The following is a 19,809-nucleotide window of genomic DNA, read 5'->3' on the forward strand; positions in this document are numbered from 1 at the left end:
CTTATACCACAATTATCCATCCATTCATCCATCCATCCATACGTCCATCCATCAAATTCACCTTCTCTTTTCTCTTTTTTTCTATATCAAAAAGGGGAAGCTGCTTTACCATGGTACATGTTCTCTGTGTATCTGCGATGTTGTAATCATTACTGAAAGCATTTAGACCTTGTCGTGATCACAGCGACTCTAAGGCTTGCACACAAGGCTTTTTGCCCTATCCTGATTTTCACAGCTGTGACTTGTGGGTTGCTGCAGGGTGACTGAGCGGAAGATTGTTTCTCCACTGAGAAAGAGAGAGTGGTGAGATCTTCTAATTTCAGTGCGCGCTAATGTTCAGAACAAACACACTCCTGTATTTAAAAATAACTATCACCATTCCGACTCAGTGCCTCAAATAAACAGTGAATGCACTGTGATCTCCTCATGTTTACAACAATCTGCCAAATCCAAAGACAACAGGTATGCTGCTAGGAAATATATACCTGCCTATACAAGTGACAGGTGTTGTGCTAAAACCGAAAATGTGAAATTAAATTATTAAGAGCTTGTCTTTAGTGGTGTGTGTCTGTGTGTTTATCTGGCAAAGAGAAGTTGGAGCTGAATAAAACAAACATTTATGATAATTCGCAAAGGGACAGAGACACCAGCAGGCTGGTCATGAAAGTAGGCTGTCTGAGCACACTGCTGATTCATACACGCATTTGCTTTCTTTTAGCCCTCAGTGCTTCAAACTTCAGGGATACCTTTGAACACGTTCATATCATTGTGTCGCCATCCAAATAGGAGGACTCATAACATATTTGCTAATAATTAGCTACTAATTACTGTTACATCATTAAAATTGTATTTAAACAGTTTTTCTAATAATTTTGTCTCAGCTAATTTCTCAATAATGATTTTTAATTTGATTTAACACTAAAAATGCAAACAAGTCTCAATAGAAGTTTAACTCTTAATTTTTTTTAATCTAAGGGCTCTATTTGAACCATCTATGCACAAAGTCTAAAGCGCATGCTGCAAAAGCATCAAGAGCAAATGCAAATTGTCATAAATAAACTGGAACAAAAAACAGACACAAAGACATGAAGGTAGTGGTTGTTATATTTATATAGAAATAATTAATTCAAATTATTAATATTAAATATATTAAATTAATAATACAAATATTCAAATATTTTTTGCAACATTTTAATCCTTAACCCTTTTTTTCATATGTAAAGATATTTGTGTATTGCTGTACATCCTGTAGCACTCTGCGCTGGACTTTAGAACAGTTATTAGTTGGTCAATGGCGCATGCTATTTCAGTTCCTCAAAATAGAAACATGCCAACAATACACCTTAACGCACCTCCTTTATAGACCAACATACCCACCCATGAGTCCACAAAGTGGCGCAAATGGCTTTGCTACTTAAACAACGTATTGCAAAATGTGAAAATTAGGATTGCATTGGTCTAAAAACAGCTACAAATCACGCCATACATTTCTTGTATCTTATTGCATCGGGTGTATGATAGGGCCTTAAGTCAGATAAGAGCTTTTACTCTCGCTTTTTTTTTCCTGCTTATTACCTGCTTTTTCTGGGGTCACCACAGCGAAATGAATCTCCAACCTAAATTCTCTGGCAATTGTTTTACATTATAGCTCTTACAGCTTTAGTACAAAGCTTAGTGCTGGTAAACACACACACACACACACACACTCTCCCATTCACACATTATGGCCATATTCAGTTTATCCATAACCTATAGCACATGTTTTTGGACTTTGAGGGAAATTGGAGCACCCAGAGGAAACCCATGTAAACACGGGAGAAAACACTTAGCCACAAGACCTTTTAATTAAAAAAAAAAAAGAAAGAAATAACACTTAAATTCTAGGACCCATTTCACAAGACGTTTATTGGTCATCATAATCCTAAATCCTTGAAAGTTTTTAATATTTAGATTTTTAAAAACCGTATGAACATTTATATGCATTTATGAATATATTATGTCATTTTTGCAGCAAAAATTACAAAATTACAAAAATTTGCATGCAACAAATGTAATTTGTATTTTTTCTGAAAGTCTTGATAACATTATTATGAAGTTTTTCTTTTATTATTTCAGCAAATAGGATTGTATACAATTATTTGTTGTATTTTCTCATTTACTGGGTTTTAAGTTTACCCAACTATAACACCTTCCGCTAATGAGAAACCTGGAAATGTAAAATTGGTCAAATAACATTTGTAACAAAACACAAAATCTTTCAAATTAATGACATTAATGAAATAATTTATAATTTATAATTTGCAGACGTTTGTAAAACATTTCATAGTTTCTTAAGCATGACAATCTAACCTTTAGTTGTAAAATTGAGTTATTATGCAAAATATCTGAATTACAATTCAGTATATAATAAATTAAATTTAAAATTTCTTCTAAAATGAGCAAGCACTTTTTCTCAGGCTTATGTGTAGGTTTAATACTTTTAGTTTTATGGTAAAGAATAAGTTCCTTTAAAAGAAATGCAAAAGTATACTGTAAAAAAATTACAAAAAGCCATCACAACAAAGCTTTTATGTTACTTTAACTTACAACTCCATTGGTTTTCTTAAATTTTCTTACATTTTTTTAAGTTATAAAAAGTTTAACTTAATATTTTAGTCAGTTTGTAAGCTGAGATGACTAGAAAGACCAATTAATTCAACTAAAAAAGTTGAGATGTAAGTTGAGACGACTAGAAAGATCATTTAATTCAACTAAAAAGTAAGGCAGTAATCATTTTGTTTATAGTGTAAACGTATTTAAAATGAAATAGCTAAACAGAAGCAAAGGAGGCTAGGGAAATGCTCATTTTAGAGTAAAAATTCAGATGACACATAGATGTTTTTTACATCTGAACTCTTTACTCGGTTTCTCTGAATTTTGCCATGAACTAATTTCACAATACATTTTATTCCTTAAGTACTGTACATGCAACTGTCTTAATAAATTAAATCTTCTTTACTTGAAAAATAGAATTGTACAAATTATATTTGTATAAAAATACAAGTACTCCACTTAGCTGAGTTCATTTATGCTGAACTGTTGAATGTGTGCAAGGAAAGTTTATTATAAATAATAATTAAACATGACTTTAAATTACATGTAATATCCTACTTTTTAAGTGAAATCTCAGTACTTTGTAACTTCTTACGCACCAAACAATTTATAAATAAAAAAAACTATGCCTTATTTGAATAGCTGTCACACAGGGTATTGATCAAGTAATAAAATATTAACCTGAACTAAATATCTGCGCCTTCAGTGTTTGTTAAGCCAATTCTATTCCCCCCAAAGTCTTATTTGTTTAGAATTGCATAATTATCCGCCACAACTTCAGGGTTACTCTCACTTTTATTTTGGCTTCAGTGTTGTTGAGTCACTGAAGCGACATCAGGGTATGTTCAGAGACGTGATAAAAAACATCCCAGCCGGGAAGGGAACATTCAGAAGTCTGAAAGCGTGGGGGCCATGCACATGATAAAGCTTTCGCGTTACTTCGAAAAAGACGCTCTCCAATGGAAAGCAACGTGACTGGAGATTTCATGTTGTCGCTGGGCATGGATTTAAATAGTAAGTGTCAATGAAGGACGACTTGTTTGTAAAGAAATATTATAACGCGTCTTAAACTTTACGCAGCCTTGCGCAGGAAAACGTGGATGAATTTGAGGTAGCCTAAGTCATTAATCAAATTATAGCATTTTGAAGATTTACAACATATGTACGTTAATACACGTGTATGTGAACAGGAAGTTATTTTATATAATGCCTGCTGTTTGGTGTTTCAAATCAGTTGCCTAAGACATTAGATAATTTATCTGTATACTTATATTATACCTGTATACTTGCAAACAGCACATTAATGAATCAATAACTAAGCAGTACTAATAATCCTGCAAATAACTCGTATGGATGTATTAGAGTAAATGCAACTATATTAATATTAACTACTGGTTTATACCATTTTCTTTTTGGCGTATTATCATTTTTAACAACATTAAATGTTAGCCAATAAAGCATACTTAACAAATTACCGCAAATAGCATGGTTAAACTAGGATCATTGATTTGTGTTTTAACAATTGATAACTGTTTTTCCCCTCATAATACAACCATGGATCTTTTTTTATTAAGGAATGTATGTTTATTTTTGCTAAAAACAAAACATGATTTACTGTATGTTCAGTGGTTTAGATTAAACATGCTTGCTGTGATATTACAACGTAATAACATTCTAGACCCCCAAATATTGCAATGGTGCAATGCCAGTAATGATTTTGTCTCTATGAATTAGCAAAATCATAATTAAGGGGTTCACTCACACATTTAAATATAAATAACAAAATGTAAGCAACATATTACAGTAAAATATTTGAAAATGGCAATCAAGAATTCCTGACAGACATGAATATATTTCACAGTGATATATGAATTTATAATATATGATTATTAGTTAAATCATTTTCAAAGTGTGGTAGACTATTGTTCTTTTTACAACTACTGTCATTTAATATTGCTGAGTCATAACACAAACAGAATTTCTCATTGGATTGATTGTCTTGTAGGAGTGCTGGTTGTAGTTTTCAGCATGGTTGTCTCTGAACTGTCTCACGTTCACACTAGACCAATTGACTTTGTGTGTGACAGCGAGGCCAGGAGAGTGATGAACAAGGTGAAGGATCTACAAGAAGAAAAGGTAAGTCTGTGACATTTATTACAGATGTAAATAATTCCATTGCTTTTCACTAGTCCTAAATCAATGTTTGCATTCTTACCTCACACCAAAGAGATAATGTTACAAGCACAGCTAAGCCATTTAAATTTAGAAACAAAATATGAGCTTAGCTTAGTACTAAAATCAAATCATATCCAATGTGTGTTCAATCCCACATAGAAATCTGATATATGGCAATATATGCAAATTACATATATGACATACAAGTTCATATTTGGATTTCACAAATGTAAAATATGTACAATATGCAACATAATGCAAAAATGGCCATTTTTCAACCTTTTTAATTACAAATATGTACATATGTACAAATGTATTAGCTATAATGTTAGCCATATGTGAAAATATATTTATAATCCCCAGCCACTTTGTTAGGTACACCTTGCTAGTACTGGGCTTGACCATTTTTGCCTTCAGAATTGCTTTAATCCTTCCTGGGGTAGATTTAGCAAGGTACTGGAAGTATTCCTTAGAGATTTTGGTCCATATTGACATGATAGCATCATGCAGTTGCTGCAGATTTGTCGGCTGCACATCCATGATGCGAATCTCCCATTTCACCACATCCCAAAGGTGCTCTATTGGACTGAGATCTGGTGACTGTTGAGGCCATTTAAGTACAGTGAACGCATTGTCATGCTGAAGAAATCAGTTTGAGGTGATGCTTTTCCAATCTCTTTTGTCCAGTTTTGGTGAGCATAGCGAATTGTAGCCTCAGTTTTCTGTTCTTAGCTTACAGGAGTGGCACCTGCTGTGATCTTTTGCTGCTGTAGCCCATCTGCCTCAAGGTTTGATGTGTTGTGCATTCAGAAATGCTCTTCTGCATACTTTGGTTTAACTAATGGTTATTTGAGTTACTGTAGCCTTTCTATCAGCTCAATCCAGTCAATACTCAGACCAGCCCGTCTGCCACCAACAACCATGCCATATCCAAAGTCATTTAAATCAAATTTTTTCCCCATTCTGATGCTCGGTTTAAACTGCAGCAGATCGTCTTGACCATGTCTACATGCCAAAATGCATTGAGTTGCTGCCATGAGATTGGCTGATTACAAATTCGTGTTAACGAGCAGCTGGAAAGGTGTACCTAGTAAAGTGGTCGGTGAGTTTGTGTGTGTGTGTGTCTGTGTGTATATATATATATATATATATATATATATATATATATATATATATATATATATATATATATATATATATATATATATATATATATATGTCAGAATTATTAGCCCCCCTTTGAATTGTTTTCTCTTTTTTAAATATTTCCCAAACAATGTTTAACAGAGCAAAGACATTTTCACAGTATGTCTGATAATAATTTTTCTTCTGGAGAAAGTCTTATTTGATTTATTTCGACTAGAATAAAACCAGTTTTAAATTTCTTAAACACAAATAATTTTGTGGACAAAATTATTAGCCCCTTTCAGCAAATTTTTACAGAACAAAACATCATTATACAATAACTTGCCTAATTACCCTAACCTGCCTAGTTAACCTAATTAACTAAATGTGCTTTAAGTTGTTTTGAAGTGTCTTGAAAAATATCTAGTCAAAATAATATTTACTGTCATCATGGCAAAGATAAAATAAAAGAGTTATTAGAGATGAGTTATTAAAACTATTATGATTAGAAATGAAATGTGTTGAAAAAAATCTATCTGTTAAACAGAAAATGGGGAAAAAATCAGGGGGGACTAATAATTCTGTATATATATATATATATATATATATATATATATATATATATATATATATATATATATATATATATATATATATATATATACAGTTGAAGTCAAAATTAAATGTCTATTGTTGCAATATTGCAATATTTTGAAGTATGTTGCATATATGACATATTTTTAGGGATGCACTATATAACGGCGACCATTTTGTTGTCAGCCAATAAATGCTATTTTTAATGTTATTATTAATGATCTTATGTCAAAATTAGCCCGATATCGTTAAGCTGATAAATTATGTAATTGTACAAAATTGCCTAAATCGTGCATTCGTGGTTTCAACTTGTTCAGACTTGTCTAGTGCACTATAACAGAGCATTCCTCTTTTGGTTGTATCAAAATCTGTCTCCGCTTTGTGTGCATATGCAACACACAGTGACTAGTCTCAAACTCACAGCGGTATATCAAAAACCTTTCATTAATAATTTTTCGCAGTTGACAACAAGAATGATTTTAGAAGTGTTGTCTGATTGACAAGCAGCACCTACGTGTGTTCAAAAAAATCTAAAACGCCAAATGGGATGAAATAGGGGGCATTTTCTAAAGTCATATCAAAAGGCTGATTTATACTTCTGCATCAAGTGAACGTGTATGCTCCAGCGCAGCCTTTGCGTGGTCGCATAGCCCACATGGTTGTTGATGATGCTGACGCGCACCTCTCAAAAACTGCATGTCGCAACGACGCGTAGAGCAAGCTCTGTGATTGGTCAGCTTGGAAGCTCTGATGAGTGTGGGCAGAGGTGAGAGCCACGTGAACAGTTGAATCGAGTGTTTATAAGTGTAGAGTACCGTGAGGGTGCTCCAGATCGAGCCTTTGTTTTGTTTACCTTATGTTTAAAGTTGTTGCACATCCGCGGAATCCAGCCTCAAAATGAGCAACTTTGAGCCACTTGAACATTAAGATTTAGAAAAAACAAAACACCAGCTAAGAAACTCGACACAGAGGAACATAAACACCTATTGCCAGCTAGCGTTTCTGAAGGGTTATTGCAGAGCAACACAAATAGCATGCAGAAGTATAAATGCATATTTTGAAATATTTATTTTTATCGACTAATAAATCAGTTGTCTGGCTTCCAAATCTTAAGAGCTATAGGTTATCCATTTCAGCCAAAAAATCTATATCGCTGCATGCCTAAATATTTTAGATATTTAAAATCTAAATATGAATTTGTTTGTCATATGTGTAATCAGATTTTCCTGAAGTTAAATAAACTCTTTTTTTTCAAGTCAAAAAATTGTGTTTGTAACAAGCGGCATTGTCTATAACCAACTAGTACCAAATCTTGTAGCATTAATAGCTCAGCCATATTAGATATTTAAATCAGTGAGGAGATTATATAAGGGACGGTGGGACTCATTTGTATGTGACAGAAGAAAGACTCTGCATGCATGACCAATAGCTCAAACACATGAAAGAAAGACTTAACAAGAGCCTGGAGGATGAGTGCTGATCGCGTACACTTACTATTCAATGGCTGATGAAAAATGCAAGAGTTGTCAATCTGAATGATCAGTCCAATCAAAATGCGCATAAGCTTGTAACGTTGGCGGTATTGGCACAATTTATTAAAGCTGATAAATTATGGATTATTTCTGCCAGTGGATCCAATTCAGATATGTGCTGCTGCTGGCCATCGAGCTTTTGATTGTCATATTATGTGACATGTTGCACACAGCAAATGGACTTTTTGTTCTATTTTTATTTTTTATTTTTTGTTAGAGAAATGAATAGATGTTGGCAGAACTTGAAGATCTTCATTGTAAAAAAGAAGACTTTAGAATTGCAATTTGCAAAAGATGTTTCCTATGCAGTTTCAGAAAGTAAGATTCTAAAATAAAAACCCTCTGTTCAGTGCATTTGGGTTTTGTAATCAAACATAGAAACATTCATATCACGATTTTTGTTTCACAGCCTATATTTTGGTCATCATCAGTTTCCAAATAAAAAGAGTTACACTGATTAACTTATTGCTATTGACGTCATTCTTCAATGTCAAAAGGGCTCATTTTTGCGATTGTTTTAAAACATCCGATTCAGTTGCCTATGGGAGAAATTACTAATAATAATAAACGTCAGAAAACGGTCAAACTACTTGCTCTCATGTGTTCATGACTATACAGCGAAAGCAGAATAATATAATAAGAAAATGTCAGTTTGCAATATCAGGCAGCATTATGAGCTGTTTTTAATGTCTAAAAATCAATGGAAGTGAATAAAACTTCAAATCTCGAGCCAAAAGGGCTTCAAATGGCCGATCCCGCTTATACACAAAGAATAAGGTCAATATAATGTAGGCAAAATCATTGACCCTCCTGTAAAATGATATTTATTTTTCAAGTATTTTCCAAGTGATGTTTAGCAATAAGAAGATTTTGTTTTCAGCCGTTTGTGAACATACTAGTTTTCAAATTTCTAGTATCTTATTTCTTTCGTCTTTGTCATGACAATGACATTACATTATATTTTACTAGTTATTTGACATTCTGGTGTAAAGTTACAAATTAAAAATACTCAAACTATCAGTCTCACTAATCAGTCTCATGCTCTCCACTTCTCCATGACCACCACAGTAGCTACTCAGGATACGGCCTGGTCCAGGATTTGGAAACCTTGGCATCTCGTCGCTGGTCTTGGATCGAATCAGTGGTGCTGCATAGTCTGAGGGCCTCGGAAAGAGTATCCCCAGGTCGAAATAGAGAATAAAGAGAATATTTAGAGTTGTTGCTGTTCATAGTGTATATAAACAAAATGCAGAAACCTGTGTGGAGCACATTCATGTATCATACCGCTAAGTGATGCACTGAGTGTATGCTTTACTAAACAGATAGGTCTTTTATCTAGTTTTGAACTGTGAGAGTGTGTCTGAGCCTCTGACGTTATCAGGAAGGCTATTCCAGAGTTTAAGAGCCATAAATGAGAAGGCTCGACCTCCTTTACTCGACTTTGCTTTTCTAGGTACTACCATAAGCCCTGAGTTTTGAGATTTTAAAGAGGAAATTGGATTGTAGCGAGACAGAAGGTTGGTTTGATAAAAAGGTTTAAGATTTAAAGTTTTATAGGTAAGAAGCAATATTTTAAATTCAATACGAAACTTAACAGGCAGCCAGTGTAAGGAGGATAAAATTGGGGTGATATGATCATATTTTCTAGACCTGGTAAGAACTCTGGCAGCTGCATTTTGTACTAGCTAAAGTTTATTAATAGAGGATGCTGGGCAGCCATTATATTTGATGTCAGTTGCGGGCCGGAGGGAGAAGGAGGGCGGGATGTAAATTAGACCCCTGCTCTATATGGGGCATGTTTGGATGGACTGGTGCTTTTTTTGTTTTATTTTATTTATTTATTTTTATTTATTTATTTATTTTACTCATTTACTTATTCATTTTTTTCTGTATTTTTTTCTTATCATTTGTAAAAAAAAAGTATTATAGATTGTATAAATGTTTTGTTCTGTTTTGTACTTACTGTATAAAAAACTGTTATGAATATAATATTTAAAAAAAAAAACTAAGTTATACTAATTTTAAGATGCTAGTTATCAGCTTAAAGTTAAAATATCTGTGTTAATTAGGTTGGCAAATTAGGTTAAATAGGCAAGTCATTTGACAAAAGTTGTTTGTTCATTAGCCAATCACAAAATAATAATAATACATTAAAAATACATTTCTTTACACTTATAAACCACTTTTATTCCAGCAAAACTAAAAGAAATAAAACTTTTTTTTTCAAATTTTTTTTTTTTTTCAGAAGAAAACATATTACAGTGAAATACTGTGAAAAATATCCTTGCTCTGTTAAACATCACTTTGAAAATATTTGAAAAAGAATACAAATTTCACAGAAGGGCTAATCATTTTGCCTGTAACTATATAAACAGGAGTGCAAATTTTGAAAAAGTACACAGTTTTACAAAATGATATAAATATTACATGTACTGTAAAACTACTCGAGTTTATTATTAAGCATCAAGATCCACCGTATTTTACCAACATCCAACTTTCTGCCCTTACCACTGTTTTCTATGCTACCCTTCACCTGACTGATATCTGTTTGCATGTTTTTTAGCTGTCATTCTCTGTCTTCCTGAAATTTATTATCCCATTGACGGGACTTGTTTGTTTGACAGTTTGCCGATCTGACTCCTCAGCATCTACATCTCCACTTGTCTATCCACCGGTGAGACATTTGATAGGCTGTGCTTTTTTTTTTGGCCTCCCTTTTACAGGTAATCTGCAGTGGCGTAGACGCTCTCCCCTCTTCTATTCAATTACCATGCATCAGCATTCACAAAGCAACCTGGGAGAGAAAATCAGTGAGTCGTTGAATGCAGCCCACTCCCACACACTCCCTCCATTACAGCATCATCCCACACACTCTTTCAGACACCTGTATGTGCAGGGCTGGGAAGGTTACGTTAACAATGAATTTCACTGCAAATACGTTCTTTAAAAAGTTGTTTGTAATGTATTTCATTAGATTATTCAACAGTTTTTTTTTTACATATTTTGTGATTCATTATTTTTGTTTATGTATTCTTTTAAATGGCATTATGGGACCTTGATATTCCCTCCAACAACTTTTAATGTTGAAAAGCTTGAAAGAGTTATATTTATTTACATTTTTAACAGTTTGAAGTTATATATTGTCTGTATTGGTGTTTTAAATCATGGTACAAAATTCTGGCAATAATCTAGCAGTATTTTGGATGTATATTATTATTTTTATGCAATATATTTACTCTAGCTGCACTAGGGCAGCATGATATTTGAAAAATTTGACATTGCAATATTTTGTCTTTTTGGGATATACAGTTAGGTCCATAAATATTTGGACACTGACACAATTTTTAACATTTTGCCTCTATACACCAACACAATGAGTTTGAAATTAAGCAAACAAGATGTGATTTAACTGCAGTCTGCCAGCTTTAATTCGATGTCAAGCTTTAATTTATTAAATTAATTTAATTTAATATTTAGGCGAGGCAGTGGCTCAGTAGTGCTGTCGCATCACAGCAAGAAGGTCGCTGGGTCGCTGGTTCGAACCTCGGCTCAGTTGGTGTTTCTGTGTGGAGTTTGCATGTTCTCTCTGCCTTCGCATGGGTTTCCTCCAGGTGCTCCGGTTTCCCTCACAGTCCAAAGACATGTGGTACAGGTGAATTGGGTAGGCTAAATTGTCTGTAGTGTATGAGTGTGTGTGTGAATGTGTTTGTGGATGTTTCCCAGAGATGGGTTGCGGCTGGAAGGGCATCCGCTGCATAAAAAACTAAATTAACTGGATAAGCTGGCGGTTCATTCCGCTGTGGCGACCACAGATTAATAAAGGGATTAAGCCGACAAGAAAATGTATGAATGAATGAATGAATGAATTTAATATTTACACCCAAATCAGATGAACGCTGTAGGAATTACAACAGTTGTATATTTGCTTCCCACTTGTTAAGGGTCCAAAGGTAGTTGGACAATTGGCTTATAAGCTGTTCCATGGCCAGGTGTGTGTTACTTTCTCATTATCCCAATTACAATGATCAGAATAAAGGTCCAGAGGTTATTTCAAGTGTGCTATTTGCATTTGGAATCTGTTACTGTCAACTCTCAAGATGAGACCCAAAGAGCTGTCACTATCAGTCAAGCAAACCATTATTAGGCTAAAAAAAAAAAAAAAAAACTCATCAGAGAAATAGCAAGAACATTAGGCATGGCTAAAACAACTGTTTAGAACATTAAAAAGAAAGAATGCACCAGTGAGCTCAGCAACACTAAAAGACACGGAAGACCACAGAAACAACTGTGGTGGATGACCAAAGAATTCTTTCCCTGGTGACGAAAACACCCTTTGACAACAGTTGGACAGATGAAGAACACTCTCCAGGAGGTAGGTGTATTTGAATCAGAGTCAACAATCAAGAGAAGACTTCACCAGAGTAAATACAGAGGGTTTACCACAAGATGTAAACCATTGGTGAGCCTCAAAAACAGAAAGGCTTTTTAAAAAGGCCTTTACATTGCTGGAACAACATCCTGTGGACAGATGAGACCAAGATCAACTTTGTACCAGAGTGATGGGAAGAGATGAGTATGGAGGAGGAAAGTGCTCATGATCCTAAGCAGTGAAGCATGGTGGTAGTAGTGACATGGCATGGGCATGTATGGCTGTCAATGGAGCTGGTTCTCTTGTATTTATTGATGATGTGACAGCTGGCAAAAGCAGCAGGATAAATTCTAAAGTGTTTCGGCCAATATTTTCTGCTAATATTAAGCCAAATACTTCAGAACCTATTGGACGGCGCTTCACAGTACAGATGAAGAATAACCCAAAGCATACTGCAAAAGCAACCAAAGACTTTTTGAAGGGAAAGAAGTGGAATGTTATGCAATGGCCAAGTCAATCACCTGACCTTTGATTGAGCATGTATTTCACTTGCTGTAGACAAAACTGAAGGGAAAATGCCCCAAGAACAAGCAGGAACTGAAGACAGTTGCTGTAGAGGCCTAGCAGGAATGAAACTCAGTGTCTGGTGACGTCTATGCGTTCCAGACTTCAGGCTGTAATTGACTGCAAAGGAATTGCAACCAAGTATTTTAAAATAAAAGTTTGGTTTATGATTATAAATCTGGCCAATTCCTCTTGGACCCTTAAGAAGTAGGAGGCACATATGCAAAACTTGTAATTCTTTTTTTTTCAACTGTTTGTTTAATTTCAAATCCATTGTGCTGCTGTATAGAGCCAAAAATGTTAGAATTTTGTTTATGTCCAAATGTTTATGGACCTAAATGTATATTGCAATGTGAATACAATTTCATCAGATGACTTAAACAGCTTTATTTAGGAAGAAGTCTTCATTTTAGATTGATTGGGGTAATTTTGTAGAGGAGTGAGTCTTGAATAATATACAACAAATAAATTACAAGAATAGATGAATACAATATAGCAAAGATAAAAGTTTTTTTTTTAATTAATTCAATTCAATTCATCTTTATTTCTGTAGCCCTTTTGCAATGGAGATTGTGTCAAAGCAGCTTAACATAGAAGTTTTAGTAAGTTGAAACTGTGAAGGTCCAGTTTTCAGAGTTCAGAGTTAATTCAGTTTAGTTCAGTTCAAAGTGGTTTAAATTTCATTGCTGAAAGTCCAAACACTGAAGAGCAAATCCATCGATCCAAAAACAAAATCTTTTTTTGTTCAGCATAAAAAAGTAACTAAAAGTAACATTTGAAAGGGTAAAATAAAAATAGTAAGTGCAGTTAAATATTTGGGTGAACTATCACTTTAAAAACGCATGATGATAACAGGCTGTCCTCTGCGTCTTAAAAAGTATTAAAAGTTGATAAATCAATTTCGAGTTATTAAATTGTGTATCATTGTTGATTATACATTGTATATGTGTATGCTAGCATTTAATCTGCCAATATTGGGGCACGTTGTATGAAATTGATTAAAATTCTGCTAGATTTGACAACACGCTGCTTTGTGAACGGCAGTAACCATGGTAACACCATCGTTTTTTTTTTTTTTTTGCTGTTCTAAGGGCACCACCTACTAGATTTGCATTTTTATTCAGTATATAAATAATGTTTTAGTGAGGATTAGTTTCTTAAAATCAGTATTTAGTAAATATACTGTAAGTTAAAATGTCGCCAATGTTTACCATTGAAACCCAAAGGGGCAATGAGTTTTAAAATGTGGATTCTTACAATGTAGAGTCTTACAATGTATGAAATTTCACTCTCTGATTCCTGTATGTACCCTGGATAAACTTTTACTCCACTTTGATTAAACCCTGCATAGATTATAATCAACTATATAACTAGGTATAATCCCAACTCAACATTGCATATCCTGCGATGTGACTTGTGCGGATGCACGCATTGAGATATTGATGCTGAAACGATATACCGTGCAGCCCTTAACACAATATTTGACTTCACAATATTTATACACAGCTTTTTAAAATAGATGATTTGGTACCATTACATTGTACTTATTTTATCTTTTAGGAAACAGTTGGGGCAGTTAAATGAAAGCAAAAGCATTCCAAACTTTAGACTCCCTGCTTTTAATGCATTGTTTATTCGTTGATTGCCAGTAAATGCTTCCATTTTTAGTGAGTGTTACATAATTCCCTTAAAGCGATAGTTCACCAATAATTTATTTACTCACCATTTTTCCAAACCTCTTTCAGTTTCTTTCTTTTGTTAAACACACAAGAGGATATTTTGAAGAAAGCTGGAAACTAATCATTGACATCCATAGTAGGGCTGCACAATATATTGTTTCAGCATCGATATCACAATGTGTCAATTTGCAATAGTCACATCACAGTCAATACAATGTCAAGTTGGGATTATAGCATCATAGTTCAGAACATGTGAGTCATTACAAACTTTAACCCTAATATAGATCGAAGGAATTTCATTTGCATGTGTTTTTAGGACCTGTGACTGTGTACGATGTAATCACATTACAAGCAAGAGGTTATAAAGGTATATAAACCAAAATAGATTGTATTTAATTATTTATACAATGATGACTCTACACCATAGGTCTCAAACTCAGTTCCTGGAGTGCCGCAGCTCTGCATAGTTTAGCTCCAAACACCTCCTACTTACACCTGCTTAAAAGTCTGTAGTAGTTTTGAACACCTTGATTAGTTGGATCAGTTGTGTTTTAATAGGGTTGGAGCAAAACTGTGCAGAGCTGCGGCCCTCCTTGGAATTAATTCCAAATAGTTATTTATACAAGATCTTATGAAATTATATTCATATTACAATATATATTGCAGACAAGCTAAATATCACAATATCAGTTTTTGTCTAATATTGTGCAGCCCTAATCCATAGTATTTGTTTTTCCTGCAATAGAAATCAATGATAACACGTTTTTAAGCTTTCTTTAAAATATCTTAATTTGTGTTTAACAGAAGAAAAAGCTAATAGGTTAATATCCACTTAAAGGTGAGCAAATAGTGAGTAACTTTTAATTTTTGGGGGAACTATCTCTTTAACTGTCCTTTGTGCGGAATTATGGATGTCAGAATCACAGTCACTGTTGGAAACTGTTAAAATATAAAAAAAGACGCTGTGAATTTTTCTGAACAACAGAAGGCAGTTTAACTGATCAGGACAAACAAGAGACTCACTAAAATCTATCAAAAAGAGTTGTGGATTGAGAAAATAAAGATTCAAGGGTATTTACATCTTTGAACATGGTCATTTTTAGAAATCTCTTTTATTTTAAATTTGAAATAATAATTTATTCCAGTGTGAAATAATTCACATTAAAACATACAAGTAATCTTTTTGGTAAATGTTTTTAGATAGATCTGCAATTTGATTACCACCCATTTAAGATATATCTGCAATAAGATAAAGCTTATCAGGATTTATATTTTAAAAACATAATTAAGCACACTATAAAAAATGCAGGCTTCCACACAGTTCATTCACAATCGATTAAGTTAACGTAACAAGTTTCAGTGAATTGAACAGAAAACAATTAAGTTCACCCTTAAAAAAAATCTCAAGAAAAATGTTGCTTCAGCTCATTTTAAAGGGGCACCTATTTTCCCCTATTTACTAGATGTAAGATACGCATTTGTTGTCTCCAGAATGTGTCTGTAAAGTTTCAGCTCAAAATACCCGTAAGATTATTCATTATTATTTCTTCAAGAATTTGCCCATTTTGTGTCTGAGTACGGTGTAGCTGTTTTTGTAGCCTGCGGCTTTAAATGCAAATGAGCTGCTTCTCCCCGCCTACTGTTCCCTTGTGCATGTCTGCTTCTCCTGTTACATCAGATAAACAGCAGTCAGTGACAGACAGACACAGATCAAGCTGAAATACAGCTCATAAGTCAAAAATACCAATTAAGTTTATTTCATGTATTTGTAGTGGAGTTTATTTAAGAATTTATGTATTGATGAGTCTTACACAAATGCTGTTTGCCGTACACACACAAACACACACACACACACATTAGCATTTAATGACACCACATGGCTGTGGTGATTTTAGATTATTATAGATTATTATAAAAATCACAGAGAGTTGAAACTATTTTTCCCCAGTTTTTTTGCAAATAAATTGTTCTGTAGACATGTGTACATGTTGTTATAGAAACATGGTTCCTGTCAATCAATTGTTGGGTGGGGAAAACCACATTTCTACATCACGTTGTGATGGGCCTTTCGCTGGTATTTAGGTCCTATTTTAACGTTAGGAAATAAAAAAAAGAGACTTTTTGGGTTTATATCCCTGCAGTATGACAGCGGACACACTATACATACAGACAGTTCTGTTTAAACAGCTTACAAAAGATGATTTTTATTATAGGTGCCTTTTAAACAAGTTGTTTGAACAATACGCAAAACCATTTTTTGAGTGTATTGTGCTACTCCCCAATCCTCTGTATGTGTGTTCCAGGTACAGGAGCGCAGGGCCGAGATCCTGCTGTCTTTGGGGACTCTAGCGCAGGATGTTCGGTCTGCCAGGACACTCAGCCAACCTGGCTGTGGACTCACTCTGCTGAAGCGCTTGGAACACAGTATCAACAACTACCTGTATGTAGTCAGACTGCTCCACGTGGAGGTGAGGACGACCAGTTCAACCTTGTGCTGCAGCACAGATAGATATTGGCACTAAGATTCACTGCACACAGATAGATTGCCAGCCTCTTAGGAATTTGCAGTCTCACATCAGAAGTGATATTGACTTGAAGAATGAATAATGAAGGCTTAAGAGTTACCAGAGGTCTGACCTTGCAAAAATAATAAACAGCTTACTGTGGATATAGTTTTGTCATGTTTAGCAAATGTTCATGAAAATATAAATATAGAAATTAAATAATGGACATGATTATTGTTAGGCCTGACTGCTACATCAGACCCTAATAAATAAACAAATTAATTAAATATAGCTAACAGAACATAAAGAATATATAATAATTCACATAGTGATTTAATTACTAAAATGAATATAGTTAAGCCTGTTTGCGAGATCTTACCCTATTAAACAAATAAAATCTAATGTAAATATAATTTATTAATATTTATTATATTAATATTAATAACATTTGCAAACATTCAACAATCCAGAAAATACAATACAGTATATATTCAATATATTTGTATATGTAATGCATGTTTATTTTCTGCAGGGTCAGATGATGTAGTAAAATTATATAGTGTAGTATGATAATTTACTACTACAAATATATGACTTGTGTTGCTTGTTTAAACTACTTATTAAAAATGAGTTAATATAACACCATTTTTAAGTTTTCTATCAAACAACTTATAGACTCATTTTCAAAATGTAGCCCTATATACATTTCTGGAGATCTTGAATTATGTAGCCAGAAGTTTGTATGGCTGCATTTTATTTTTAAAACGAATGCTACGATCCGATATGACGCAGTTTCTTTTTCTGCTGACCACCTGCTGACCACTTACCTCCGTATGGACGGCTTCAGTGCGTAATTCGTAAATTAATAATTCCTGGAACAAAACCAGGAAATAAAAGTTACCGTGCCCCACCACAAAACTACCCAAGGATGTAAAGGTGTTGTGCATGAAAGTAGAGAGCGGGGATGTGGCGGGTTGTCGTGGAGGAAAGTGAAGAGCGGAGGTCATTGGATGGCGAAGGGGTATCACGGACGAAAGTGAAGAGGGTAGGGGAGTTGTGGAAAAAAGTGGAAGTGAACATCGGACAGTGGAGGAGGGTGGTTGAAGAGGGGGATTGGTAAAATAAGGTGCCGGATTAGATTTCAGAGGTGCCGGATACTGATACTGCATGTTCCGGCACAAATTAAACCCTGATCATGGATAATAAAAACATGTAGCAACAAACATAAATCGTATGAACAGCATCTATTCAGTTAACTTTACTATAATGTGCCAAGTGAAAAACAAATATTTAAATTAAATGACTTAGTCTAATATTCAAGAAGGGCCCACAGTTACCTGTCATGTTTTCTGGCTGACTTAAGATTGCTTTGCGTCTGTCTCCTGCTATCCTTCTGATTCATTTGCATAGTTTCATCTTCTTGAGATCTCTCTTAATCAGGCTCATTCTGAGATTTACTTGTGGTTTTAAAAAAATTGAAAATATGCATGACTGCCTTTGTGGCATTTTGAAAATACAAATATTATTAAGTTTGACCACTGTGCCACTATTTATTTTCGCTGCTCATTGTGCACGAAATAACAATCACCAACCAATAAGAGTGATTGTAAATATAAGAAAGCTGTTTGTCTGTAAATATTGTTGAGGGCCAATAGTGTTGCTTTAACTTGAGTATTGGTGACTACCGTCATGTGTGCGCACATACACAATCCACACAGCCTTCATCTGAATTCACATTCTCTCTCTCTCTCTCTCTCGCTCTGTCTCTCTCTCTCTTTCTCTCTTACACACACACACACACGCACACATACACACACATAGGTATTCACTGCACACAAGTTAATGCCGGATCCATTAAAATAAATGCTGGAATGCAAAACACGAATATCGGACATTTTCCGGAACAGGATCCGGCAAGATCCGGCTCAAATTAAGCACTGGAAGACTTTACCACTGTTACAAGTTTGTCCAGTGGCTCGCCATGTATGTCGGCACACTTAAAATGCAGTGAGCAGTTGACCGCAACAACTGGGTTTGAGTAAGTTTTTTTTTGGGTTACTTTTTAAAACTGTCGGTTGGGTTTAGGGACGTGGGTGGGTGGGTCAATCAGTCAGTCAGTCAGTCGGTTGACAGCAGCCTCTGGTAGATTTACGCGAGAAGAGCAGGCACGAATGGCAATCGTGAGAGAAATTTGAGATCTGAAAAAGTGTACACAGCGGCCTCTGGTGGATTCTTGAAAAAACGTATTTGGTGTTCTCCAGAAATGTATCTAGCGTTACATTTTCAGAATGAGCCTGGGTTGATATATATATTTATATATACATTTTAAGACTTGATAACTTGTTTAAAACAAAACAATAATATTTTTCTAACACCTAATGTACTGTATAAAACATTATAGATATGTATATATATATTTGTTGAGTGAACAGGTGACATTTCTAATCAATGGAATTTTCCCTATATTTAAATGTGACTGTGGGACTACGTAGATCTCAAAGAAAATATCCTGTCTTCCCGGAATCTTTGTTGATTTGTCACGTCATTTCGGTGACTTTGACTCCAGGTGACCTCTGCCTTCCTTTCCCAGGAAAGAAGGGGAGATAGCGACACATATTTGACCCGTGAGAAGAATGGGAAAATGGTGCTCTCTAAAGTGCATTACAGCATATGCC

The 19,809-nt window shown here is 34.5% G+C and overlaps 1 protein-coding gene across 14 annotated transcripts in view; it reads left to right on the forward strand.

Annotated features, from left to right (window-relative positions):
- The first annotated feature begins 3,059 nt into the window (after window positions 1-3,059).
- The window catches only part of thpo (thrombopoietin), a 21,786-nt gene continuing 5,036 nt past the window's right edge, over window positions 3,060-19,809 (forward strand). For 4 of the 14 annotated variants that reach the window (XR_012384829.1, XR_012384830.1, XM_068222767.2 and 1 more), the window contains exons 1-3: window positions 3,378-3,606; window positions 4,598-4,728; window positions 16,934-17,098. Coding sequence is in view for 7 of the 14 variants with exons in the window: in XM_068222767.2 (XP_068078868.1) it covers window positions 3,552-3,606; window positions 4,598-4,728; window positions 16,934-17,098 (351 nt within the window). In the remaining 7 variants the exon portion in view is untranslated. 14 annotated transcript variants of the gene reach the window in all.

The sequence above is a fragment of the Danio rerio genome, chromosome 2 (assembly GCF_049306965.1).
Source record: "Danio rerio strain Tuebingen ecotype United States chromosome 2, GRCz12tu, whole genome shotgun sequence".
In the NCBI taxonomy this organism is placed as follows: domain Eukaryota; kingdom Metazoa; phylum Chordata; class Actinopteri; order Cypriniformes; family Danionidae; genus Danio; species Danio rerio.